This window comes from Muscardinus avellanarius, assembly GCF_963383645.1.
Source record: "Muscardinus avellanarius genome assembly, chromosome: 13".
Taxonomy (NCBI): Eukaryota; Metazoa; Chordata; class Mammalia; order Rodentia; family Gliridae; genus Muscardinus; species Muscardinus avellanarius.
The window spans coordinates 12979387-13007306 of NC_137799.1; the positions used below are offsets into that span (position 1 = coordinate 12979387).

The 27920-nt window shown below is 39.9% G+C and overlaps 2 protein-coding genes across 3 annotated transcripts in view; both read right to left on the bottom strand.

Annotated features, from left to right (window-relative positions):
- Positions 1-27920, bottom strand: part of RABGAP1 (RAB GTPase activating protein 1) — a gene marked incomplete at both ends in the record, with an annotated part of 141081 nt that overhangs the window by 67400 nt on the left and 45761 nt on the right. For both annotated transcript variants that reach the window (XM_080708708.1, XM_080708707.1), the window contains 3 exons: positions 17469-17619; positions 22706-22799; positions 27648-27822. In XM_080708708.1, coding sequence (XP_080564834.1) covers positions 17469-17619; positions 22706-22799; positions 27648-27822 — 420 coding nt within the window. The remainder of the gene's footprint in view (positions 1-17468; positions 17620-22705; positions 22800-27647; positions 27823-27920) is intronic.
- Positions 175-1224, bottom strand: GPR21 (G protein-coupled receptor 21; the record flags this gene model as incomplete). Its single annotated transcript, XM_080709551.1, has 1 exon — positions 175-1224. The coding sequence occupies one exon, from the start codon at positions 1222-1224 to the stop codon at positions 175-177; it is 1050 nt and encodes a 349-aa protein (XP_080565677.1).

Here is a 27920-nt window from a genome sequence, read left to right on the forward strand (position 1 = left end):
CTTAGAGTTTCCTTATGCGCACTTAGAAGGTATGTGGATAGGTCATTCGTTTGCTATTGCTTACAGTCTAATTTTCTGTCCGAGGTCTCCCAGTGAACTAGAATTATAAAGATAAAAAGGGAAGAACAAGAACAACAGACCTCACACAGAGGGCCACTGAGTGTGCCAGCCACGTCACACATGACAGCCATTAGGGGGTCCTTTACTCCTAATTGAGTAGGGGTCCTTGGCAGTGGTCTGACTGGCACAAGAAGTACACACAGCCCCGGAGAGGCGCTTTAGTCCCCTCTGGAAAACACTGTTGGAGAGACTATAAATGACACAGTTGCAGAAACTGTTACTAATAGCCAGCCAGGTGGTCAAGAAGGATGCCAAGCGGTTGCTGTGGCCAGTGGAACTCTCCAACAAGAAGTAGATGATATACGGCAACCAGAGGATATAAAACACACTAGTGATTCGGAACAGGACCATGGCGTAACGCTTATCGGGACAGGTCTGTACTTCCCCCGTCTCCCCGCTCTGGCTGCTGAAGCGGGCTCGCCTCTCGCTGATTTCCTTTGTGTGCTGTTGGCAGATGCGGAAGATGTTGAAATATGTGAAGCAAACAATGAGGGCCGCCGGGGCATAGAGCATGACCACGATGAACAAGGTGAAGTAGGGGTCGGTGTGCCAGGACTCCGCACACCACTGGAACACATCTCCATGGTATCCGGGTTTGCCCCAGTGAAAAAAGGAAGGCAGGAAGACCAAGGTGGAGTACACCCAAATCAGGAAGATACACAGGCGGAGTCTCCAGGGCGTAACCAGGGTATTATAGGTTAAAGGTTTAGTGATGGCAATGTATCTATCGATGCTTATACAGGCCAGAGAAGTCATGGAGACACTCTTCAAAACCGATACCACAAACCCAAATATCTGGCAAGCCAGGGACTCCTCTACTGGAAGGTGGTAGTGGAGGAGTGATAAAGACGGGACCAAGCAGCTTACCCCAACCAGGAGGTCAGCGTAGGCCATTGTCTGGATAAAATAACTTGTAGTGTGATGGTTCAACAAAGGTGCACAGTGAAATACAAAAATCACAATGATGTTGCCAGAAATAATCAACACAGTTAGAAAGACAATAACCAGCACTTCCAGAAGGCAAAAACTGACAGTTTCCAAGTAGCCAAAAGTCAAGAGACAGAAAGGGCGGCTGCTCTGATTCCCATCCAAGGTGGCGTTCATCCTGAGCTCGGTGGCTCCTGCACTTCACGCTGCCGCCTGGCCTCTGCCGACAGCTCAGAGGGGCAGCGGAGGTGCTGCATGTGTGATACGCCAGATGAGCCTTAGTCCCCACGCTCCTGCGGCTGCTGCTCTGGTGCACCGGCTGCGGCGCAATTCCCCTTTAAATCCTTCTTGCAAAACAGAAAGCCAAGAGCGGTTGTCTGGCCAGTCCCAGATGCGGTCTCAGCACCAGGGCCGCCCATGGTACGGGGTAAGGTAAACTCTGGGGACAGTGTCTTCAGGCCACGTTAAGGAGGGGAAGGGGCAGAAGAGGGGAGGAAGATTAGGAGCTTCAGCAGGAGTGGTAATGAGTCTCCTCTGAACAGCTGATAGAAGAAAAGGAGAGAGCATTTTATATTTTGCATCCAGTGCCCTGATCAAAGAGCCTTGCTAGCTCCGGCTGGTCCCACCCTTCCCACCCACCCCTTCTGGCCCCACTCTTCCTGGCTAACCCACAGAGCTTGTCCATACTCTACAGAGGAAAAGCAGCAACACCAGACTTTCCAGAGGACATAAGCAAAAGCAACCAGAGATCAATCTACCCCCATTTCTTCTCATTTGAGCTGTTCATAAGACCTGCTTAGAGCAATTCTGAAAACATTCCACTACAATTACCACAAATAAAATTAACCAAGATAACTTATTTTCTTTACTAAATCGATGTAATATTTATCTCTGAAAACATTCTAATAGGCTCTGTCTGTTTAGCTCAATTTTAGAGTGTTACCTGTGATTCTGCATGCTGCAATCCAAACAAAAGCCACAACCCATCCTCAACAGAAAGCCTTGTAATGCAGGAATGTGCTCCAGGCTGCTGCAGAACTGAGACAGAGGGAGGGGATGGAGGAGTAGGAGGGGAAAGGGAGAAGAGGGGCCTGGGAAGAGGAAGGAGGGGGAGGGGCAAGAAAACGCATGTGTGCACACACGCCCTGACATTTTAGCAGCTCATTAGAATTCGCTGCCAGAGAGGTGCTCCCCCCTTCCAGATGCAGTAGAGGAGCAAAAAGACGCTGGCAGTGCAGCATCTGAAACCTGTTTCCTTGTCTGTCTGCAATTCCCCTCTTAAGCAGAGAAGCAGAATTTAGATTGCTAGCAAGGAAAACGGGCAGCAACCAGGGCAGAGTCAGGAATCAGGCTGAAGCACACTGCACCCAGGGCAGCCACGTGGGGAAATTCCCGTTTTCTTGTAGCATTTTCCCAGCAAACAAAGGACAATATTAAGGAAAGGAAGTGTGTTGACTGTACATGGGAGGTGAGGTGCGGGACAGAAGTTCCAGCTGGAAGGCGACATGTGCAGCATGTTCTCGCTCATGACTCACTACATATCTGCCAATATTAACCTTGAAATCGGGTTTTCAAGACAAAATTAAAAAAATATTGCACAATCTGAAATAGCAAAAAGAGCGTGCACAAAAGAAGAGTGACACTGCTCCTGCAGTCAGCACTAGCCTGCAGTTCTGAGGTTCCATTTGTTTCTCGTTGGCTAGGACGTAGTACACGAGTAAAAAGCAGAAGATGGAAAAGTAATGTGCCTTTCAACCTGCGCTTCAAAGTCACAGAAGCTCCACGGCACAAGTAAGTCTCTGTATCCTGACATACAACCTTGTTTCTGCCTATATAAAACAATGCAAACTGAAATTACATTGTGTTTTTTTCTGGTAAGGTCTTAAGTGATGACAATTTTCAGCTAATGGGGACTGGGGTGCTGTGGGAATGATGTTATTTTAGTATCTTTTCCTCAGGGTATCTGAACTTTCAGTTCATCTTTCTAAATAAAGTTCCACATACCCAGTAAAGTAAAAGAAAATAAGCAAACACTAGCATAGTTAAGCATTCCAGGAGGTCTGCGCGGCTGAGCAGATACGTATATTATATGACTCGACTTTACTTTCATTTTTATTCATTTTATATACGTGCTTTCTTATTCCAGGAAAAAGAAATCAGAATACAATAATACATAATAATTATAATAATTATTGTATTCTGATTATAATAATACATAATCAGAATACAATGGGTTACACTTAGATCTGAAGCACTGTGCTTATTTCTTGAAAGCAAAGAACTAAAAGATCGATTTGAGCATAAGCCTGACAGCGGTATTTAACAGGTCTTACTGGAAAAATAGCAAAGTGCGACATGGTGAAACTGGCACCACCACAGGAACCTCACTGGTTCAAGTCCATGTGCTCATCTTACTCAGCCTCTCCCAGCCTCAGTTTCATCATCTGTAAAATAAGAATACTTCCTAATTTACTAAGTTATTGGAAAATAAAGGTAGCACGCACAAGGCTTACCAACACCTATCACAAATGGAGTATATACCTACTCATTTTCCGGTCATATAACTGAAATGGGCTTCCTAAAGAGCTGGCGTGTACACACCAATTGTGGTACACTGCCTGTGGCGGCTTCCTTGGCACCCTGCAGTGCCTCTCCTCCTGGGCCTACAGAGTTCTAAAGCACACAGGGGCTCTCTGGACACAGAATACACCGAGGCTGTGCACCTGCGAGGGTGCTGGAGACAGGCAGGAGGACATGGCGCCAGTGAACCTCCCTCCACCAGCGGCTGCCCTGCTGGTCTCTGGAGTTCCCTTTTCCACTTACAATTGGGCCTGTTTGTCTCACATCTTTTACATGGATGCCCTGGGACATTTTGTCTGCAATATGTTAAAAATTAAACACATTTTGAAGCCAAATAAACCTCTCTCATTTTCTTTTCAACACTTTCAGAGCACATTTGTGGGATACTCTGCCCCTCAATGTAATGCTCTTAGTCACCATGCCATGGGAACCTCTGCCATGGTTCTCTAATTCATTTCCTGCTTTCAGTCTATAGTTTTGGCCATCATTAATTACCATGTAGATTTCTAGTTTTGTTCATTTTCCTAATCTCTCCATATCTGACTAACATCAAGAAGCACATACAAAGTACTTCTTTGTTAAAAAAAAAAAGAATAAAAAGTCAATGGCTCCCTTCCTGTCCTTCCTGTCTGATATTCCTCTCCCATCGCGCCCAACACCTTGCCCTCCAGCCAAACCAGGTTGCTCACTATTCTATACACTTGTCACAAATTTTATTTTTTAATCTATTCATTGCATAATAAATATTGAATGAATAAAGGAATGGTTTCTGAGTTATTTTCTTCTTAGTTCTGGGGATTGAACCCAGGGGCATTCTATCTCCTACCCCTTTTTAATTTGGAAATAGGGTCTTGCTAAACAGCTCAGGCTGAACTCAAATCTTCTATCTTCTTGGCTGAGCCTCCCAAGTTCAGGGATTACATGCATGTGTCACCAGGTCTGCTGGAGTTACTGCTTTTCAATAAATGAAATAAGTATTTGCCAAATATGGAGTCCAAGTAGGGAGTCCATATTTTTCTGCTACTTGTAAATTTAGTCATGAAATGTTTTCTCTCTACATCTTAGGTTTCTCATGTCTAAAACTAGATCATGCCATCAATAAATATTGTACTAGCTGATAAAATGAAGGGGTTAAATATATAAACAATAAAACTACAAGCTGTAATATTACTATTATTAGTACAAAAGTATTTCTTTCAACTTTTTTCCATTTCAGTAAAACTCACTCTAGGAACTGCTATCAAAATATTCACATAGAAAACTTAAAAGAAAAAATGATAGTCACAATTAGACAAATCAGTCTAGAATTGAATGTTTTGTTCTGAATTAAAGAAAAACATTTTTCCAAAAAATAAAAATATTAGTAACTAGGAGAGACTAGTCTTTCCTCACAAAAACTTATATACGTGTGTGTGTGTGTGTGTGTGTGTGTGTGTGTGTGTGTGTGACTCAGGAATGAACCCAGGGGTGTTTAACCTTTAGATCTAAAGCCTCAGCCCTATTTTATTTTGAAACAGGGTCTTGCTAAGTTGGTGAAGCTGGCTTCAAACCTGCAATTTTCCTGTCTCAGCCTCCCAAGTAGTGAGGTTCATACAATCCCTCTTTAAAAGAACACAATCTCAGCCGGGCATGGCGGCGCACGCTTGTAATCCCAGCATTCGGGAGGCTGAGGCCGGAGGATCACGGTTTGCGGACAGCCTCAGCTACTCAGTGAGGCCCTCTGCAACTCAGTGAGACCTGGTTTCAAAATAAAGAATAAAAAATAGGGTAGGGGGTGTAGTTTGGAGGTCGAATGCCCCTGGGTTCCATCCCCAGACCCATAAAAACAAAGAAAAGAAAAAAAAGGAACACAATCTCATGATATATTCCTTTTTATTTTGTGAAGGCAGAGTAACTCTGTTTATATATGACTTGAAGGAAGTAAATTAAAAATCAACTCTACTTATTATTGGCTAGTGGGATTACAAATGATTAAATTTTTCTTCTTTAAAGTCTTTTATACTTTTGTCTGCATTTCACAATCTCTATGTAATTTATTTCATAATAAGGGGGACTAACCAAAATAAGGCTGTTGGAAAGTGTAAGAGAAAAACCTGGGTGCAAGATGCCCTCCTGTACTGAGGTGGTAGGGATGAGGACGAGTCCAGCTTCGAGCTGCCTACTTCTTGAACTCAGTCCCACTGTTTCTTATGCCATTACAGCAGCCTTCAACTTTTGGCCCTCACCAACCCTACAATATTAGTAAACAATTCTTACAAACACAGACTATAATTGGGTGAACCATGTGGATTGCTGATATTTAACCATTTCATTCTTTGTTAAATATTTTCTGGCCTGCAAAAAGGACATCTGTATGATTCAACCTGATGTAAAAAATAACACAATAATAAATTAAAATAACAAAATGACAAAAATAGAAAACAGGCTGAAAGAGAAAGAAAATAACAAAAAAGACTGTTCAAATTATATTTATTGTTTGCCCAACCTATTTAGAAGTTTAACTTCTATAGATGAAAAAAGACCAATCTCAGATGTTCAAAACCACAAGGTTCACCTTTTCAGCACTGTCTACCACTTACTTTTTAGTGAAAGTGAGCTTTAAGCACTGGTAAGTTGGCATATCATAGCATAGCATATGTGGGCTTATTTATCACTGTGGTAGAAGAGTGATCTGAGGTATTCTGACTCATCTTTTATTCCTCCTCCCCTTCCATCCCCTACACTCATTTAATCACAATTTGGGTGCAAAGGATTCCAACTCTGAAATTCAATTAAATAGAGGAGTCATCCCCCTTACCTGTGATCTGGCTTTCTATGGTTTCAGTTATCCCTGGTCAGACCACAATTCAAAAATGTTAAATGGAAAATTCCATAGTTTGAGAGAGAAAGAGAGATCATATTTACAGGCACTTTTATAACAATATATAAATTTATAATATAAATATATAGCAATATATAAATTTATAATTGTTCTTTATTATTAGTTATTATTGTTTATTCTTTATTTTGAAACAGGATCTAAGTTGCGGAGGGCGTAAGTAGTTGAGTCTGGCTGTAAATCTGCAATCCTCCTGTCCCAGCCTCCCAAGTACTGGGACCACAGGTGTGCACCACTAGGCCCATTTAGAACATAGTATATAAAGAGTTTGGTAGGACTGAAGTTTCAGGCATCTGCTGAGTCTTGGGAGATTCCTCTACACATAAGAGGGGGCCATTTTGCCAATGCCCTAATTCAAGCCACAATTGTCTTTTGCCTGCATTATTAGTAGGTTTAACTGCAGTTAGTCTTACTTTATTCTAATCCAAGAAAGCAGAATGATCTTTCTAAAACTAATAATAATAAAAGTAACAGCTAAGGAATAGTTTACATTTAGTATGGACTATGAATGATACTAAGTACTGTGGTACATTACTCATCAATTCTAACAACCCTACAAATGAAGTACTATTATTATTTCACATGACAGAGAGAAAACCAAACCTTCGAGACATTAAACTGCCCAAGGTCAGTAGCTAAGATACAGCACATTTATGATTTGAATCAAGACAGTCTACCTTTTGGGAGCTACCCTCAACCACTCTGCATGCTTTCTTTTTTGTGTGTGTAGTGGTACTGGGGTGGAACCCAGAGGCTTTCTACCTCCGGGCTATACTCCCAGACCTATTTTTATATTTTATTTGGAAACAGGGTCTCACTAAGTTGCTGAGAGCCTCACTCAGTAGCTGAGGCTGGCTTCGAACCTGTGCCATCCTCCTGTCTCAGCCTCCCAAGCGCGGGGATTACAAGTGTGCGCCACCACGCCCGGCTGCATGCTGTCTTTCTAAACCTAAATATATGACTTCCTGTTGAACTGCTTCCTTGGGGCTAGAGCACTTGCCGTGCTAGCGTGTGTCCGAGGCTCTGGGTTCACTCCCCAGCAGCTGGGCGGCTCGCTACTTCCCACTGTCTAGACTCTTAACGATAACTCCTTGTGCTGCTTTCCAGGATCTGGCCTTATCTCTATTCACACGTTAAGAAACTGCCAAACTGTTTCTCACCTTGAGCACATGCTATTCCTTCATAACAGCACGCCAACTATCCACCTTCTGCACAGTTTCTACACAACAACCTTTTAGAACACTTAGATGAGAAATCTTTTGTGTCACGTGAAGAACAGCAACATGTATATTTTTCTTCTAAAGTTCATATGCAACTTAGTTTTATCTGTTTACAGTTAATTGCCTATTTCTCCTATTCAACTGAAAGCACCCCTAAACTACTGCGTTAACTTTGACTCATGGGGATATTCTTAAGTCCAGTACAGTTTTCACAGATAGGCATTCAATTATTTTTGACTGAATAAACAATGCCTAATACTACAGGTGGGTTCTTATAATTATTCAATTTTTGCCTACTAATAAACTTATCAGAGATTTACTTTTATTTGAAAAGCAAAACAATTTGCTTAATAATGAAATCATAACTGGTAAATTATTTTCATATTGCAAAATGTGGCTGGTTCTGTAGGGATTCCTTGGACAAAGAGAAATGTAAATATTGGTTAAATGGTATTGATAATAGTTTAGGTTCTGAATTAAAGAACCTAAAAAAACATTTTCAGCAAAATGTTCTTACCCCTGAAGTTGGATATCACTAGAAAAATAAATGCAAATGTTTCAGATAATTAAAGGCCAATTGGATGGATAGAAGGAAAACATCAAGCCGGGCGTGGTGGCACACGCTTACGCTTGTAATCCCTGCGCTTGGGAGGCAGAGCACAGGTTTGAAGTCAGCCTTGCTGGTTTAAGAGACCCTGTTTCCAAATTTAAAAAATATATATAAATATATAAAATAGGTCTGGGAGTGTAACCCGGAGGTAGAAGGGTTTCCAGAAATACCAGTACCACCAAAAAAACACAAAAAAACAAAAAAACAAGAAAAACAACAACAAAAAACATCAAAAGATGTTGCTATTTCATTATTCTCTCATTATATTATTATTATTATTTTTTTTTTTGCAGTACTGGGGATGGAACCCAGGGGGACATTCTACCTCTGAGCTATATACCTCCAGCCCTATTTTTTATTCTTAATTTTGAAACAGGATCTCACTGAGTTGCAGACGACCTCACTTCTCAGCCGCCCAAATGCTGGGATTACAAGCATGCGCCACCACGCTTGACTTTTATTCTCGCATTATTAAAGAGAAGTAATTTTGGTATAAATTTGGCTACAAATACTGGATCAAAAGGAACAGAAAAAGGCATTGACATAAAATGTAAAAACAACCCAAAGAAAGAAGGGACAGAGGACAATTTTGGAAGTTGGAAACTAGGAAATGACTCTCTTTTTATTCTCAACTTCAATTTATGCAGCTCACCAGATCCAAACAAGTGTAGGAATGACAGGCAACTGGAGACAAGAGACACATGGAAGTCCTCTGGATTACTTAGTACCTTCCTTCCAAGTCTCAAAAGAATAATCTAGAAATAAGGACTGAGAAGACGCCAGTCAAAGATCAAAAGAACAGAAAACAGTCTAGAAGTGCTTTCTCTACAGAAATTTATTCTCGGAAGCCAAGGGAAGATAGCTGAATACCAAGTCTACCATATGTTGATAAATTACGTACTCCATCAACAAATTTAAAAAGTCATGTTCATTAAGTGTGTAAAATTCCAATCCAGAAAACTGCTTAAATAAAAAATATTTACCAAAAAATACAAGCAGCATGTTTTCATTAAGACTGAAAAATTAAAATCATTTTCATGAAAACCAGGGACTAAAAGAGAATGCTAGTTACCACATCATTTTATGCTGTGTTCATGCATTCAAATATAAAAACAACCAAGGAAACTTAGCAGTTTGCAAAGACAATGAAAAATAGCTCCAACTATTTTTATTGCACATTTACAGAACTCAAAGGAAGACAGTGTTGAATCAGGAGGACTCACTGAAATATTAGGAGTTAGATGAAGAGCAAACTTGAAGATCATTATCTTGTCTCTATTGCAGCAACTCAAAACACTTTAGGATAATTCTTAGGAACAAATTAAACAAAAAGGCACAAGACCAACATGGACACAAAGCTCAAGTCTTTTATAGACAAGAAATAAGATCTGCATATGCAGAAAAACAGCTCGTATTTTTAAATATAAAGATATAACAATTTTAAGTGTATGCTCTATTATTTAAATTAAAATCCCTACATAACCTTATATGTATATATAGTGGTGGTAAGATTAATGATTTTATTCTATCTTCATTTTATTTTATCTTACCACCAGGATGGTGGTACTAAGACTGAATAAATGATTTTAAGGTTTTTATGGAAAATTACACCTGCAAGAAAAGGCCAGTGTGTAATAGGAAAGACTTGCTTTACCAAATATCACAACATAACTCTAAAGTTCTTTAATCAAAACAGTATTGGAAATACACAAAAAGATCAGTAACAGAACAATCCCAGTATAGAGGAGAATATCAGAAATGGCGAGGCGATCGTCCTACTGAGTAGGAGAGCAGGAGCGATGCAACTGGTGATCCATCTGGAGGGAAACAAAATTGGACTGCCATCTTGTGCTGTGTACAAAAATACATGCCAGATGGATCCAAGACATAAAAATTAACACATACAATAAAAATCTTGGAAACTACATTTACAAAATCTAGAGCTAGGACACAATTTTCTACATAAAAATTGAAAATGTTTTGTAATGTATAAAGCCATAAGTAAAGTTAATTAAAAATTATATCTTTTAGCTGGATGTGGTGGCACATGCTTGTAATTCCAGTATTTGGTAGGCTGAGACAGGAGAAAAGAGGATTGCAGATTCCCAGCTAGTCTCAGCTACTTAGTGAGGCCCTCTGCAACTTAATGAGACCCCATATCAAAATAAAGAATGAAAAATAGGGCTGGGGGTGTAGCTGAGAGGTAGAATGCCCCTGGGTTCCATCCCCAGTACTGAAAAAAAAAGTTTATCTTTTGATATAAGTGGTCATCCATGCCTGTAATCCTAATACTTAGAGGCCAATATAGCAGGATCACAGGTTCAAGATTAGACTCAGCACAGTAGTGAGACTCTCAGCCATCAAGCAAGACCCTATTTCAAAATAAAAAATGGAAGCCGGGCATAGTGGCACACACTTATAATCCAAGTACTTGGGAGGCTGAGACAGGAGGATTGCAGGTTCACAGCCAGCCTCAGCTACTTCCTGAGGCCCTCCACAACTTAGTGAGACCCTGTTTCAAAATATAGATTAAAAAACAGAACTGGGTACCTCAGAGGTAGAATGCCCTTGGATTCAATCCCCAGTTCTGTCAAAAACAAACAAACAAACAACCCCCCAAAACAAACAAACAAAAACCAACAAAAGCCAATCAGAATAAAAAATGGAAAGGGGTGGGGCTATAGCTCAGAGGTAGAACACCCCTGGGTTAATATCCAGCATTCCTCTGTACACACATAATATAAATATGTACATGATCACATATGTGCTTTCATGAAATCATATATATGTACATCTCTATACAAAGACATTTTTATGGCAAGAATAAACAAATAGGGCCATGAAAAAGAACCAGCTCTGGCGTCGGCCCTGAGTCCACATCCCGCCTCTGCTATCTGATTACTTGAGTGGAGGTAAGCACACTGTCGCAGGGAAGCCAAGTTTCTTCTTCTTTTAGTAGTGAGGATTGAAACCCGGGGCATTCCACCTTCGAGCTTCAGGCCCAGCCTGATTTTATTTCTTATTTAGAAACAGGGTCTTGCTAGGTTGATGCAAGTTTTACTTCTTGCTGACACCATCCTTAAAACTATGATTCTCCTGTCTCAGCCTCCCAAGTACAGGGATTACAGGTGTGTACCACTATGCCAGGATCCAAAGTTTCCTTTTTTCTAAAGTGAAAATAATAATTATTACTTTATACACAATTTCTGTTTTTTCTTTTTGGTACTGGGGAGTGAGCCCAGAAAAGGGGGGGGGTGTTCTATTTAAAGATATACCCAGACCTTTTAATTTTTATTCTGAAATAAGGTCTAAGTTGCTGAGGCTGGCCTCAAACCTGCCATCCTTCTGTCTCAGCCTTCCAAGTATTGTGCCCTCCTGTTTCAGAATCCCAAGTACTACCACTGTTCCAGTTCCTCATGAGGAGTTTCTCAGGATTAAAGAGATAATGGTTATAAAGTATTTTGCATAGCATGTAACATATAGTAAGTGCTCATAAAAAGGCAGCTACTGCCAGGCATGGTGGAACACACCTGTAATCCCAGGACTCACAGGATGAGATAGAAGAACAGAAGGTTTAAGGTCAGTCTCAGCATTATTGAGACCCTGTTTCAAAAATTAAAATGGCCAGGAGTGTAGTTCAGAGACAGAATGACGCTGGGTTCAATGCTCAATAACACACACACACACACACACACACACACACACACACACACACACACAGAGTTATTATTATTATATCGGTTCCCTCCATAAAATGAAAAAGCTAAAAAGTTTTTCCTTTCAAAAGGAAAACTGAGAGAAGAGTGTCTCTAAATTAATTTAACTGCATATAAAAATAAAAACACCCTTTATTTTTTGCGGGTCTGGGGATGGAACCCAGAGGCACTTGACCTCTGAGCTACACCTCCTGTCCTATTTTTTATTCTTTATTTTGAAACAGCCTCACTAAATTGCAGAGGGCGTCACTGAGTAGCTGAGGCTGTCCGCAAACCGTGCTCCTCCGGTCTCCGCCTCCCGAATGCTGGGATATTTTACAAGCATTTGGAACCACTCTCGGCTAAAAAACACCCTTTAACTATGCAATATAAATATGCCATGTATTTTATGTTACTAAAAGGTCATTTGGCTCACAAAAGGCATATGGGGGTTTGGAGATGTAGTTCAGTGTTACATAAGAGCGCATGCTTAGCATGTGGAAGACCCTGGCTTCGTCCCATGAGCAAAGGTTTTGAAGAGTAAGGTGTATGGAAAAGATCCTACAGATTCCCCTCAAAGGGAGGCCTCCTGAGAACTACAGCAACCGTGACAATGACATTCATCAGTGTTTTTTCAGGTTAATTTTTTTCGCTTTCCCTCTATAAATCAAGTGACTTTTGCTACTGTGTATTTAGTGTCTGAAGAAACTAAGCATAAAAATCTCTGATGTAAGCCAGGGCGTGGTGACACATGCTTGTAATCCCAGCATTTGGGAGGCCTCATGGTTCAAGGACAGCCTCAGCTACTAAGTGAGGCCCTCTGCAACTCAGTGAGACCCTGTTTCAAAATAAAGAATAAAAAAGTGGGCAGGGCGTGTAGCTCGGAGGTCCAATGCCTCTAGGTTCCATCCCCAGACCCCCCCCCCCCAAAAAAAAAAATCACTAATGTAATAAATGTAAAATTCAGAATACAAAAGTAGCCGGGCGTGGTGGCGCATGTTTGTAATCCCCACGCTTGGGAGGCGGAGACAGGAGGATCGCGCAGGTTCGAAGCCAGCCTCGCTGGCTTAGGAGACCCTGTTTCCAAATAAAAATGTAAAAATAGGTCTGGGAGTGTAGTCCGGAGGTAGAAGGGCTTCCAGGAACCCCAGTATCACCAAAACAGAATACAAAAGTATGTATCTGGCAAAAACTATAAGCAAAATAAATAAGTAACTTGTATAAGTTAGTCCTATGTGTAAATACTGTCTACATAAGCATAGTAATATGGACAAATCTGCTCTAGTTGCAAGAATATTCACAGCAACTTCATCCTTAGGAGCAGCTGAAACTGGGTAAGACAAGGCAAGACAAAAGCTTCCACCAGCAGAAGGGGTTTTTGTTTTTAACACTGGGTGGAGAGTGAGCCCAGGGGCTTTCTACCTCTGCGGTACACCTCCTCCTCTTTTTATTTTGAAACAAGGCCTCACCACTGCAGTTCTCCTCTCAGTGTTCCAAGTACTGTGACTGCAGGCATGACCACCATACCTGGCTCAGAATTGTTTTTTTAACCCTTTTATTTCTGGTATTGGGGATTGAACCCAGGGGCATGCTATCTCTGACCTATACCCCATCTATTTTTTATTTTGAACGAGGGTCTCACTAAGTTGCTAAGGCTGCTCTCAAACCTGTAATCCTCCTGTCTCAACCTCTTGAATGCTGGGAATTTAGGCATTTGCCACCACACCCAACTCAGAACAGATTTATAAAAGTGTAGTTTACACTGGGCGTGGTGGCGCAGGCTTGTAAACCCAGCATTCAGGAGGCAGAGACCCGGAGGATCTCAGTTTGCGGACAGCCTCAGCTACTTAGCGAGATCCTTTGCAACTCAGTGACACCCTGTTTCAAAATAAAGAATAAAAAAATAGGGCCGGGGATGTAGCGCGGACGTAGAATGCCCTTGGGTTCCACCCCCAATACTGCAATAAATAAGTAAATAAAAAATAAATAAAGTGTAGTTCACTCATAAAATATTTTCAGGAATTAAAAACTGAAAGCATAATTTAAAAAGGAACTACTGTTATGCTCCAAAAATGGACAAGTGAAAAAAATTAGATAAAAATGTATTGTATGATTGTATAGCTGCATTTTAATGAAGTTTAAGAACAATCAAAACTAAAACAGAAAAGTCAGAATACTGATGACTTGAGGAGTGTCAAGGTGGGCCACGACTGGAAAAGGACAAAAGTAATCTCGATGGTGAAGGCTGTTCTTCACTCTTGGTTAGTCTATGTAAAATGTCATCTTATACTCTGAAGCTGGTCTCCAATCTGCGATCCTCCTGCCTCAGCCTCCCAATACTGTAATTATAGGCTTGCACCACCATGCTCAGCTAAATTAAAAACCTTTTAAGGCTCTAGCCAGCCAAATGCATGACCATAAAGGCTTAATGTGAAATATAAAGTGCACATCACATCACCACTGCACACAAGTCATATACGTCACAATTCAAGTATATCAGGTTCTTTTCTAAAACACACCCAATACCATTTTCATGGAAACATATCTAATCAATCATAGACACTTCATGTCTTTATCTGTATGAACTGTTTTACCAAAAATCTTTAAAATAATAAACTCTCTCTATATATTGGGGATTGGACCCAGGAGCATTCTACCTCTAAGCTATATCCCTGGCTCTTTTCATTTTTTAATTTGGAAATAGGGACATGCTAAATTCTGAGGCTGGCCTCTAATCTGGAATCCTACTGTCTCAGCCTCCTGAGTACTGAGATTATATGTGTGGGCTACCATGCCTGGCTTAAGGTAATAAACTCTTAAGAACTCATTCTCTGGGGAAGGCCCGGTGGCACATGGCTGTCTATCATCTCAACAACTCAGGAGGTTAAGGTAGGAGGATAACGGGCTCAGTGTCAGACGGGGCAACCTCAGGGGACTCATCTGAAATTAAAATACAAAACAGGATGGGATGTGGCTCCACTGGTGAAGTGTCCTGAGGTTCAACTGCCAGTACCAAAAAAAAAAAAAAAAAAAAAAAAAAAAAAAAAAAGTTTACTACTTTAAAGATTTTTGGTAAAACTGTAAAAAATGTTTGGGTAAAATTGATGCAATAATGTTATATAGATGTACCAATACCACAATAAGAACTGTATTATTAATATACACAAACTGATACTATTCTGTATCATTAATATGTACCAAAACAAAACAAATACTTCAAAGATTTGAAAAACAGGTCTAGAAAGATGGTATTACAAATCCAAACTATAACTTGCCAACAAAAGAAAATAACTAAGTATACCTTTGCTAGCTATACATATTGCATAACCTAGTTCTCTGAGGTCTTTCTTCCTGCCAGATACAATGCCATCCCCATGCTCTCCCCAGGACGCTCTTCTGAAACCTGCCTCAACTGCTGTCCTCCTAGTGAGGACTCCCCTGCTCTCCGGCGTGCACGGATCACTCCTCTTGATGGCTCCCACTGTGCTTTGTCAGACACATTCTGTCACAGACAGTTAGTTAACTGGGCCTGTGTCTGACCTCCATGTTCCAGTGCTGTGGTTGTAATAGGCACTCAATAATGCTGATGAGACAATTTTATCAACACAATTGGAAGAAACCAGCACAATACTTTTTCTTTTTTCTTTTTTTTTTTTTTATTGTGGTACTGGGGATGGAACTCTTCTACCTCTGGGCTAAACTCCCAGACGTATTTTATATTTTTACTTAGAAACAGGGTCTCCTAAGCCAGTGCAGCGAACCTGCAAGATCCTCCTGTCTCCGCCTCCCAAGCACGGGGATTACAAGCATGCGCCACCACGCCCGGCACAGCACATTATTTCTTGAAAGAAAAAATCTGTTAGGAATGAAGATGATGAGAAGAAATACTGATATTCTGAGGAAATGAAAGTCATTTTCTGGTGAGGAGAGGCCCTATTTCATATTTAATGCTATTCTTATATTAGGTACTTTTTTTTTTTTTCTTTGTGGGTCTGGGGATGGAACCCAGAGGCATTTCACCTCTGAGCCACACCTCCTGTCCTATTTTTTATTCTTTATTTTGAAACAGGGTCTCACTAAGTTGCGGAGGGCCTCACTAAGTAGCTGAGGCTGTCCGCGAACCTTGATCCTCCTGTCTCAACCTCCCGAACGCTGGGATTACAAGCGTGTGCCACCACGCCTGGTGTACTTCGTTTTATAAATAACAGCTTATAAAGCTATTACCCATATCTTATAAGATCTTGACTTTATTTCTTTTTGTTTTTGCCATACTAAGGATTGAATCCAAGCTATATATACTCCCAGCACTACTTTTTTTTCTTTATTTGTGAAACAATGTCTCACTAAGTTGCAGAGGGCCTAAGTAGCTGGGGCTGGCTATGAACCTGTGATCCTCCTGTCTCAGCTTCCCAGATTATAAGAGTACACCATCATGCCTGGCCAGGTCTTACCCTTAAAAAAAGTCTTCACCTTTTGTCACAATGAAAAATTGTAAAATACTATTGAGGATACTTAGCAAACCATTCCTAATCCAGGTTCCAGATCTGCAAAACACCGGGGAAGCTCTTCCTACAGATAAACACGTCAAGACAGAAAACGCAACTGCAACCAAGGTGCATGCACACGGGGATGCAAAGCACTAAGCCCCCTTGTGGGGATGTCTCTGAATCTCTGTGCTCTGTGTCCAGTAACATCTGTCTTGCTCTGTTTGCAAAACTCTGAAGAATGCCGCAATTTGAGGAAGAAATACTGAAAACATAAAATAAGGATTCTTTTCCTTTCTTTCTTTTCTTTTCTTTTTCTTTTTTTTTTTTTTTTTTTTTTTTTTTGCAGTACTGGGGATGAAACCCAGGGCATTGTACTTCTGAGCTATACTTCCAGCTCTATGTATTATTTTTTATTTTGAAACAGAATCTCACTAAGTTGGGGAGGGCCTCAGTAAGTAGCTGAGGCTGACCAAGAACCTGCGATCCACTTGTCTCAGCCTTTCAAGTACTGGGATTACAGCGCGCACCACCACGCCGGCTTCATTTATTTATTTATTTATTTATTGTAGAGGAATAAGCTAAAGAGGATTGTGGCTTAAGATCACAGAATTTTCTTACAATTGTAGAAACTAGAACTAGGCCTTCCTGACCAAGAGTACATTTCTAAGAAGTATGACAAAAATTACAATAACAAAAGGAAGTTTTTATACATTATATAGCACAACTGACCTGACTAAAAGCATAAGCACCATCCAAAAGGGGTTAGCTGTACAACAGGCCAGAGGCCATCCCTCACCTCGGATGTAAAACCATCAAGGAGGAAAACTGTGTGCCACCTCCTTTGTACCAACAGAAGATACATCTTTGGACTAGTAGGGTAACAGTATATAGGTAAGAGAACTTTCATTACAAATTTCTAAAATGATTAAGGCTGAATTATTGTCTCCTTACTTTTGTGATGAGAATTCGGTATTTTTCTACCAGGTGATCATTGTTGTGACAGCCTGCTAGCAGCTGCCATACTTCTCCTCGAAGAGCTTCAGGGACACCGTTTCTTACTAAGGACGACAACTGCTTTGGTCTCACACTCAAGTTGAGATGCCTATAAATAAAGCCATAACTCATAAGTTCATAAAAGGAAGAGTTACTAAAAAGTCATTTTTATGAAAACTAAACTAAATGATTTACAAAGACTTGGTAAGGTGCCATATAATAAAAAAAGAAAGATGAAATGCTACTGAAGATGTGGCCAATAAATTTTAAGACACGGGGTGGAGGAAAGAATAAAAGTCTATATAGAATTCAATAAACCGCTTCCTAAAAATTGATAAATTTTTACTTAGAAAAAAAAACAACAACAATCACAAAACAGTTGCCAAACATGATGATACACACTTGTAATTGCAGTGCTTAGGAGGCTGAGACAGGAGGATTAGAGGTTCAAGGACAGCTTCAGCAACTTAGTGAGAGCTTGTTCAAATTAAAAGGAAAAAGGGCTGTATTTTGGAGGCAGAATGCCCCTGAGTTCAACCCTCTGTACAAAAAAAAAAAAAAAAGCAAAACTGGGAACCACAGATAATGTTTTACGGTTAAGGTTCATGTAAGAAAGACAAAAGTCCAATTAGCAGACACAGAGTCAAAGACAGGGGCTTGGCTCTACATTAAAACTGATAAGTGAACTGCATATTTAAATATTCTAACTTGGGGCATAGTGGCACATGACTGTAATTTCAGTACTTGGGAGGCTGAAAGAAGAGGAACGCAAGTTCAAAATCAGCCTGGCAACTTGGCGAGGCCCTTAGCAACTTACTAAGACCCTGTCTTAAAAATAAAAGTGGCCAGGGGTATAGCTTGGAGGTAGAATGCCCTTGGTTTGATTCCCAGTACAAACAAAAGAAAGACAAACATTCTAAGTTGAAACAAAACATTTCAAGTAAGTTTTCAGCAGTTTTTATGGTACCTTTCTTAGGATAAATTCTCTTAATAGCTATAGTAGCCAGGAATGTTTTACTATAGGGCTATAACATCAAAACAAGTTACCAGGTCTGAGAATGTACCTCAGAACATCTGCCTAGCACATAACGAGGCCCCTGGTTTGATCCTCAGTACCTCTAACAATAAACAAAAGCCAGGCATGGTGGCCCACTAATCCTAGTACTTGGGAGACTGAGACAGAAAGATCACAGGTTTGAAGCCAGCCCCAGCAACTTTGTGAAGCTGTCAACTACTTAGTGAGACCCTATTTCCAAATAAAATAAGGCTGGAGGCACAGCCTGTACTAGAAGGCTTCTGAGTTCCATTCCCAGTACCACAAAAAAACAAAAAAAACCCTAGTCTTTCGCCTTCATTTATCTCATAAAATGAAGAAAATAAAATTTGCCTTGAAATTCTGGTGCATATTTTCAATGTGCTTCTGCATACAGTATCTTATCTGATCCCATAACAACCACTGAAAGTAGATGTAGTATTCAGTTTTACAAATGAAGAAAGACCAGTGCGGTCAATCAAATCACGGAGGTGGTCCTCAAACCCTTAAGACCAATGAGCGTGTCATGTGTTATGTTGCAGCTGGTTTGTGATCGAGAGCCACTATTACTGGGTCAATAAAGTAGGATCCTTACGTAGAAAAACCTCCTGTGACTATCAGATCAAAGCAGAAGTCACTGCCTCAAAAGTACTACTACCAAATTACAAAAAGATGAAACTTTTCTCATGTTTCCAGAATTCTATGAGAATAATGCATGGTACATTTAAAAATGATTAATTCTTTGATACTGTACCCCTAATGTGAGAGCCACAGACAATTCCCTGTGAATATTCTTTCTTAGATTAATATATTCATATATAATCAATGTACTTATCATATGATATACTATATATACCAATTATATAATATAGAAGTTGGAGAGCTGCCAGCAGAAAAACAAAAGTAGTCTATTACTTAATTCAAGGGTTGGTGCATATGTTATCAGTAAAATACTGCCCACCACCTGTTTGTATAAGTAAACTTTTACTGACACACAGCCATGCTCCATTGTTGAGGTATTGTCTATGATTATTCTGCACTACAGCAGCAGAGTAAAGCAGTTGTAACAGATAGTAACTGGCATGCAAAGCCTACTTGGACCTACAGAGAAAAAGTTTGCTAATTCTAATTTAATTTATACTGGTCAAGTTACTTTCAGAAAAAATTTATGTTCATGCAACTCAGCATACTTTTTGATACTGAGAACATTAGTTCTCATACCTACTAAGACATTAAAATGAACTTGGAGAATCACAATTCAAAGACACTAATATTGCCACTAAAATCTAACATAGAGTTAAATAAACTAGCTTTGAGTTCAGACCTGCTGTGTTAAAAATTCTAATTCTAACAGCTCACTAATTAGCAACCTATGAGCCAGTATTCTCATCTGTAAGTCGGTGCTAATTCATATGGTTGTTATAATTGAAAAAGAGCATATAACTTAGCACAGTGCCTAATACATGGTAAATTCATTTTATAATGATTACTACCACTACAATCATTACATCCAGCATTATTTGTGTTTGTTTTTTGGCACTCAGGATTTAATCCAGGGATAGTCTACCTTTAAGCTACACTCCTATTCCTTATTATTTTGAGACAGGGCCCTGCTAAGCTGCTAAAGCTGGCCTTAAATCTTCTGTCTTAACCTAAAATACTGAGATTACAGGTGTGCGTTACCTCGACTGGCCATTATTTTTAATCTATAATAATCTTAAAGCTGGGCATGGTAGTGTATGCTTGTAATTCTAGTATTTGGGAGGCTGAAGACAGGAGGATCACAGGTTCGCAGCCAGCCTCAGCTACTTAGTGAGGCCCTTGGCAACTTAGTGATAACCCTGCTTCAAAAATAAAGAATAAAAAATAGCTTGGGAAGCAGACTGCCCCTGGGTTGAATCCTTAGTACTCTAACAACAACAACAACAACAATGATCTTGAGTAATTTTAAAGATTTCTATTTTCTAAATGGAGAACCAGATTCAGAAGAGTGAAGTCACTTGCCACAGCACACAGCTCAGAAGTAGAAGAGATTTGTCAGATCTACCATGCTGTTAAATCCCATAATATTCCAATGCATCCTATCTGCAAACCACATATAAGAATGGGGAAATATAATGATGAAATGAATGAAAAGAGGCTATGCTAATGTATCTGAAGACATTTCAAACAGTAGAGAGACAGAAACTCAGCTAACACACATGAAGGAATTGGGGGAGAGAAAGTCAATTAAATGAGTAGTGAAATAACAAAAGAAAGTCTAAGCTGTCATGTACAGTGCCGGTAGACCTGTCTAATAAAATCTAAATCTAAACACTATACTGGATGCTTTAAAATACACTATTATGAAATCACATCAAGACTAAATTATATTTGTTTTAGGGAAAAAAAAGGCTTTCATACAGATGAAGTTCATGGCAGCAGCAGTCTAAAATGCTCCAAATCCACTGAACTAAAAGTATAGTTGTGACAAAAGTGTCAGCAGTTTCTCTCCTGAGTATCAAAAATGGATGACAATTACTGCCCTAGGGGCTTCTGCAGTTCATGTATTAAAACCACTGTGTAGACACACACCAGGCTTTGGTTTCCTTTCTTCTCCTGTGCATATTTGACATTTCCCAATGTGAAGAGTAGAGTTCTAATTCCCATTTGTAGTCCTATCCCTTAAGGGTATGATATTCACTTAATATTTATTTGGTATTGAAGACTGGACTCAGGGGCTTTCTACCCGAGATATACTCCAGACGTGTGTGTGTTACTAGGGATGGAACCCAGGGGCATTCTACCTCCAAGCTATGCCCCAGGCCCCATTTTTATTCTTTATTTTGAAACAGGGCCTCACTGAGTTGCAAAGGGCCTCACTAAGTAGCTGAGGCTGGCCGCAAACCTCCTGTCTCAGCCTCCCCTAGTCTTCATTTTTGAAACAGGGTCTCTCTAGGTTGCTGAGAGTCTTGCTAGATTGCTGGGTCTGTCCTTGAACCTGAAATCCTCCTGTCTCAGCCTTCCAAGTACTGGCATTACAGGCATGTGCCACCATGCCTCACATATATCTTGAATGGTGAGGAGCAGCTTATTAAGCATAGAATGAATGACTTCAACAGTTAAAATTTCTGTGAAAAATGAACGCCAAAGTAACAGGCCCATAGAGCTCATATAATAACCCTAATCACCAAAACATAGGAAACAGAGATGTGCAGGAATCCCTTTCAAGCTCAGCTCTTCCCCCTCTGTCATCCTATCCAGGGAGAAAGAGAAACAATGCCTCATCAACCTAATCAATCAGAGTAACTTTGGTTATGTTAATCTTTTTTTGTGTGGTACTGGGGAGTGAATCCAGGGACATTTTACCTCCAAGCTACACCCCTAGTTCTACTTTATTTTTATTTTGAAATAGGGTCTTGCTAGGTTGCTCAATCTCCCTATCTTCAAAGGCTGGCCCCAAACCTGCGATCCTCCTGTCTCAGCCTCCCAAGTACTAGAATTATAGGCCTGCGTCAACATACCTGGCTGGTTATGTTAATAAATACCTGAAGGCAGTGTATTCTTTATAGACAATCTCTAGGAAAGTACTTCTGATTGTTGTTAAGCTATCTCTTGAGAGGAAATTCTAGAGTTTTAAATGTGTTAAGAAAAGTAATTTTTATCTTTGAGATACTGAGAATTGAACCCAAGACCTGAGACATGCTACAGAAATGCTCTTCCACTGAGCTACACTCCCAGCCCAGGGAAATAGCTGGTGGAGCAGATCACAAATACCATGCTTATGACACTCTCCTCTGCTACTGAAGATACTTATCAAAGATCAAAAAAGTCCTACCTGGGACTCCACTGTGGTTCTATACATTGCATAAATCCTCTATAAACTTTCCTAATTATTGCATATCGTCAGATAACCTCTTCAACACAAAGGACTATTTCGTTTATATCTTCTTCCATGGATTCCATGTCTGGATAAATATTTTATCCAGCAATGAGGATTTATTATTTATTCCGTTCTCTTCTATTACCTCTCTAAACCTCTAAAAATAGTGGCTCTAAAAATGCAAACCTCAAACACAGGTTTCTATCACTGGTTCCAAATTAAATATTACAATCAGGTAAGATCTCCTACCCATACAACGACAAACTCAGATGGAAGGAGAACTATTCTATTGCAACTTACCATTTTGACAGCAGTTCTCCCCAGGTTTCAAGAATTTTTTCTGCACATTCTTTGGATACATCACCATATCCACTCAAGAGGGGTTCATCATTATCTTTAACAAACAAAACACACAAAAAAGGATAACAGAGGTGGCTATGTAGCCAGAAGAATGACATGGGGATGAAGAGTCAAGTTTAAAGACTACTAGGAGCATAGAGTCATAATTTCTCTCTTTTAATATTTATGTACAAATATGAAATAAAAATAGACATAGGTGGAATGTTTTGGTAACCCCTTTAATTCTCTTTTGCTATCACTACAGGTTTTGTATTATGCCAATTATAAAAATGTTATTTACTCATGAAATTATAGCACTCAAGATATAGTATGAGTTCTCTTGTTTTCCAAAGTAAACAGCTTTATACATGGGAATGTATAGCAATTTTATTTATAATAGTTAAAAAATTCAAAGCATCTAAGTCTGCAACAAACAGAGACTGTAGCACAGTGGAATAAATTATGATATATACATATGCACACACAAGGTAGCTGCATGATGGCATTTATATAACGATATGGCAAAATTACAATAAAAATATAAACAGTCAAATTTTTAATGTGATCTAATCTATGTTAAAAGTAGAAAATAGATTGGAATGAACTGTACTAAAACATTTTAACTACTGACTCTGTGTGATGGAGTTATGGCTGATAGTTTTCTCTGCTCCTTTATCTAATTACAACTTTTCAGATTTTCTACAAAATGGTATACAATAACTTAAAGAAGGCACAAAAATATTGAAAAGGGCCAAAAAGAATTGCTTAAAAATTAAGTAATTGAGGAAGTGAATTTAAGTAAGAATTCAGAGACTGTAGATACTAAGAACTGAAAAAACGTGACACCGAAGGCTGGGTTGATGGCCCAGTTGGTGAAACGTGTGCGTAGCATGTGTGAGGCCCTGGGCTCACCCCAACCCCCCAAATGAAATAAAATGAAAGGTGATGCGGACACAGGCATGGGAACCGAGAAGCATGGCAACAGTGGGAAAAGGTGGGACCAAGGCTTGACCCCCTCTGCTGGCCACTCCAACGGCCCTCCACTTTCTGCTATAAAACAGTATCAGGATAAATACACTCACGGCTTCACTGGACACTTGCCCAGCAGACTTCCTGAGCAACTAGCTACAGACTTTTAAGGATTTTTAAATTTTCTGACAAACTGTCTTCCCAACTGGTTCTCTCAACTTACATTCCACTAACTAGGTAGAACAATGTACCTGATGAGCGCAAGTGTGCTCATCAAGAAAGGTGTTATGAAAAAAAAAAATTTGTTTTGGCTTAACCTACCTAAATATAAGGGTCTTTAAGCCTCTGATGCATCACGACTAGAGATATTATGATCTGAGGACTGATTTTATAGGCTAAAAATTCCATAATATTGATTATTGAGTTGGGCTACATTATAGTGCCTTGGACATTATCATCAGTTTTGATGGTGAGCGAGATTTCTAGATATGAACAAATAAAAAGGCCACAAAAAGGCTGTGTGAGGCACTAACGTCAATTTCCCCAACTCCACTTGCTTTCCATCAGGTTGGCTCTACTTAAACCTCAAGTAATTTTCTACTGTTAAATTATTGATATAACACAATTCTTTGGGGGAAGATGACTATAAAAATGTACTAAAATTTATAAGGAATTGCAATCTCTTCAAAACGGCCTGTCTTCCAAAGTTCTCTTGTACTGTTTAGGATGCTCTCAACAAATCTGGAGAGCAGTAATTTGAAATCTGTGTAGAGTCCCATGTGTACAGTAGGGTAGGAGGGCACAGACAATCTCAGCGGCACAATGTTGTTTCTGAACACACCCTTTTACAGTTGCTCATTTCCTGCCAAATGTCCTATAGGCAGGAAATCTCCATAGAGAAGCACAGTTGTCTCTCCAGAGAGCAAACGGATCTCAATGCAACAGGTCTGCCTGGTTTGTGAGCTGACCGGAGAGGTTCAAGGGGCAGTGCTGTCGTTTCCCCACGTCCCACCCGGCTCCAGCTTTGCAATGTGCAAGTGGTTCCTGAGGGTTACTCAGCCTGTCAGTATTCACTGCTCACCCACTGCACACCAGGTACGCACAGTTTTAGAATGTGCACAGTTGGGAAACGGGGCCACAGCAGACATGGCACGTCCTTTACAGAGCTTATGTTCCGGTGCTCCCTGGTTTTCCCATGGACTACCTGTTGCCATTAATCTTTATCTTTCTTTCATTAAGAACTGTCAGGCCAGGTGTGGTGGCGCATTCTTGTAATCCTAGCATTTGGGAGCTTGAGACAGAAGGATCTCGGTTCATGGACAGCCTTAGCTACTACTTAATGTGGCTCTTTGCAGCTCAGTGAGACCTTGTTTAAAAATAAAGAATAAAAAAATAGGGATAGGAGTGTAGCTCAAAGGTAGAATGCCTCTGGGTTCCATCCCCAGTACAGGGAAAAGAAAAAAAAAAGAACAAAAAACAAGAAACAAGAAACAAAAACCAAAAAACAAAAGAACCGTCAGTAGACATGTAAATTCCCTCAAAAATTAAAAAAAATGTCTACCTGCTATATATTAGAAACAGGAATCAGTCCTGATCTCCTGATCTTATCCTTTAGTTGGTCCCAAATTTCTTTGTAACCAGCAGATATTCTTCAAAACCTACACTATGGAAATCTAAGCTTCTCTGGTAAGAGTATCTTTCTAAATTTTTGAATCTTTTGTCTTTAAAGCTGAGTTTAAGAGGAAAAGGTTAGTCAGGTGTGGTGGTACACACTTCTGATCCCAATAACTGGGAGGCTGATAGGGAGGATCACAAGTTTGAGGCCAGCCTCAGCAACCTATAAGACCCTCAGAAATTTAGCAAGACCCTATTTCAAAACAGAAATAAAAAGGACTGGGGATGTAGCTCAGAGACAGAGCTCCTAGGGTTTACTCTCCAGCACACACACACACACACACACACACACACACACACACACACACACACACACACACACAGAAATAGAAAGAGTTATATAAGCATTCTCCTATTGTGCCATCATAACCAGTGTTGACCTAAAAGAGAATCTGCTCAGTCTCAAGACTCCCAGTTCTGCAGCAGATAATCTCGAACAGTGCCAACAACATCACTTTCCTTATATCCAACACACGACCTGAACGTCTTCCACAGGGTGGACTCTAAGCTGCATCTCTGTTTTCAAAACAATTTCAAAATGCTTTATGAGAAAGGCATGCAAGAGAGGGTGATGGCCCACAGGGCTGACAGCAACCTTGTGAATCTGGACGCAAATCATAATTTTCAATTTCTACCTGTGTGACCTTGGGCAAAGTCACTTTTCTAAGGATTCCATTTCTTTATAGGCCAAATGAGAAGAATAATAAATGCTATTTTCCAGGACTGTTGTGGGAGTTATATAAAGCAAACAAAGCATCTGTCTACCACAAAATAAGCATCTAGTAATTGGTGGCCATGATATTACTACTAAGTGATCCAAAGGTGATCACTCACCAGGAGAGGAGGAGTTTTACAGAAGATAGAAACTGGAAAGTCAGTGTTAACTCTCAACTTTAAAACATACATATACTCATGGACATACGTTTCTTTTAACCAAACCAAGCATTTCCTCTACCTCCATATTGTTGCTCAGGAAATTTCTTGGCCAGAAATGCCCACATAAACTCATCTGCCCTGCTGTACTCTTGTGCTTTAAAGCCCCAGCTCAAAAACTGTTTACGACGCCCCAAAACACGCCTTGCAATGAAAACTGGATTCTCTTCTATAAATTTTGGAACATTTCCTAGGAACCTCACAGATATATTGGTGCCTCACAGGACCTTATATCATAATCAGGTTTTTTATTTTCAAAAAAAATAAAGTCCCGTTACTAAGTTAAAAACTAGGAAATGACCCTCAAGTGTCCACTCATCCTGCATCCTTCCTTCCCTCCACCGTCCGTCTGCAGATCATCTTCCAATAGAACTGATGGACTAATTCAATAGATAAAGCCAAGAAAAGAAAGGAAAAAAGAACCAGTGTATTCTTGCTTATTAGAATGAAAACAACACACAAATGTGTATGCACGTATGGACGAACACATGTACACACACACACACACACACACACACACACACACACACAGTATGTGTGGAAGTTATATTCTGGCAAGTGAAACTGTCCTCGTAAAATAAATCAATTGAAAAATATTTTTTAGGTAGAAGCTGTACTAGATTTGCTTTAAAAATTGTGCTAGTATGTCTAGTTAGTACTAAGCTAATTTCTTTTAAAAACAAAGCACTAATTAAAGTCAGGTATGAAGGAGCACACTTGTAATCCTTGTACTTGGGAGGCTGAGACAGGAGGATTGCAAATTTGAGTCCAGCCTTAGGAACATAGTGAGACCCTGTATCAAAATAAAAAATAAAAGGGGCTACAGGGGATAGCTTAGGGAGAAAGCCCCCAAATGCAATTCCCAGTGCCTAAATAGATAAGTAAGTATAATAGTAAACACTAATTCTATAAGCTCATTTTACCTATTTATTTATTTATCTATTTATTTATTTATTGGTACTGGGGAGTGGAACCCAGGGGCTTTCTACCTCCAGGCTGTACCCTCAGCCCTATTTTATAATTTATTTGGAAACAGGGTCTCACCTAGTTGCTGAGGGCCTCAGTAAGTAGTTGAGGCTGGCTTTGAACCTGTGCGATCCTCCTGTCTCCGCCTCCTGAGAGCTGGGATTACAAGTGTGCACCGCCACGTCTGGCTCTATGAGCTCATTTTTAAAGTGGGCCCAGGGCTAATCATTTTAAACCTCCCACAGCTCCTTGCACATAGTAGACTCTACTAAATTCTAAAAGCCATGTTGCATATCAATTCCCCAATAAAATTTTTGTAGTCTGCATGGCCCTCCAGATAGAAATTAAGCTCTCAATTTACCTTCCTCTTCATCATCTTCTGGAGGAGAAGGGATCATTGAGCTCTGAGATCCCGACTGGGGCAGGTGGACTGAAGGACTGGCTGTGGTTTTCCTCCTTTCTCTTTCTGATTCGCTTTCCAAGCAGACAACTTCATATAAAGTGTCAGTATTATTCTTTCTCTCCTTCTGTTTTATCTTGAGGATGAGAAAATAGCATTCATTATGCAGTAAAGTCCTTTTGTGTTTTTAATTAAGCATCTCATGTCATATAAGTGAAAATAAATGGTGCTTTT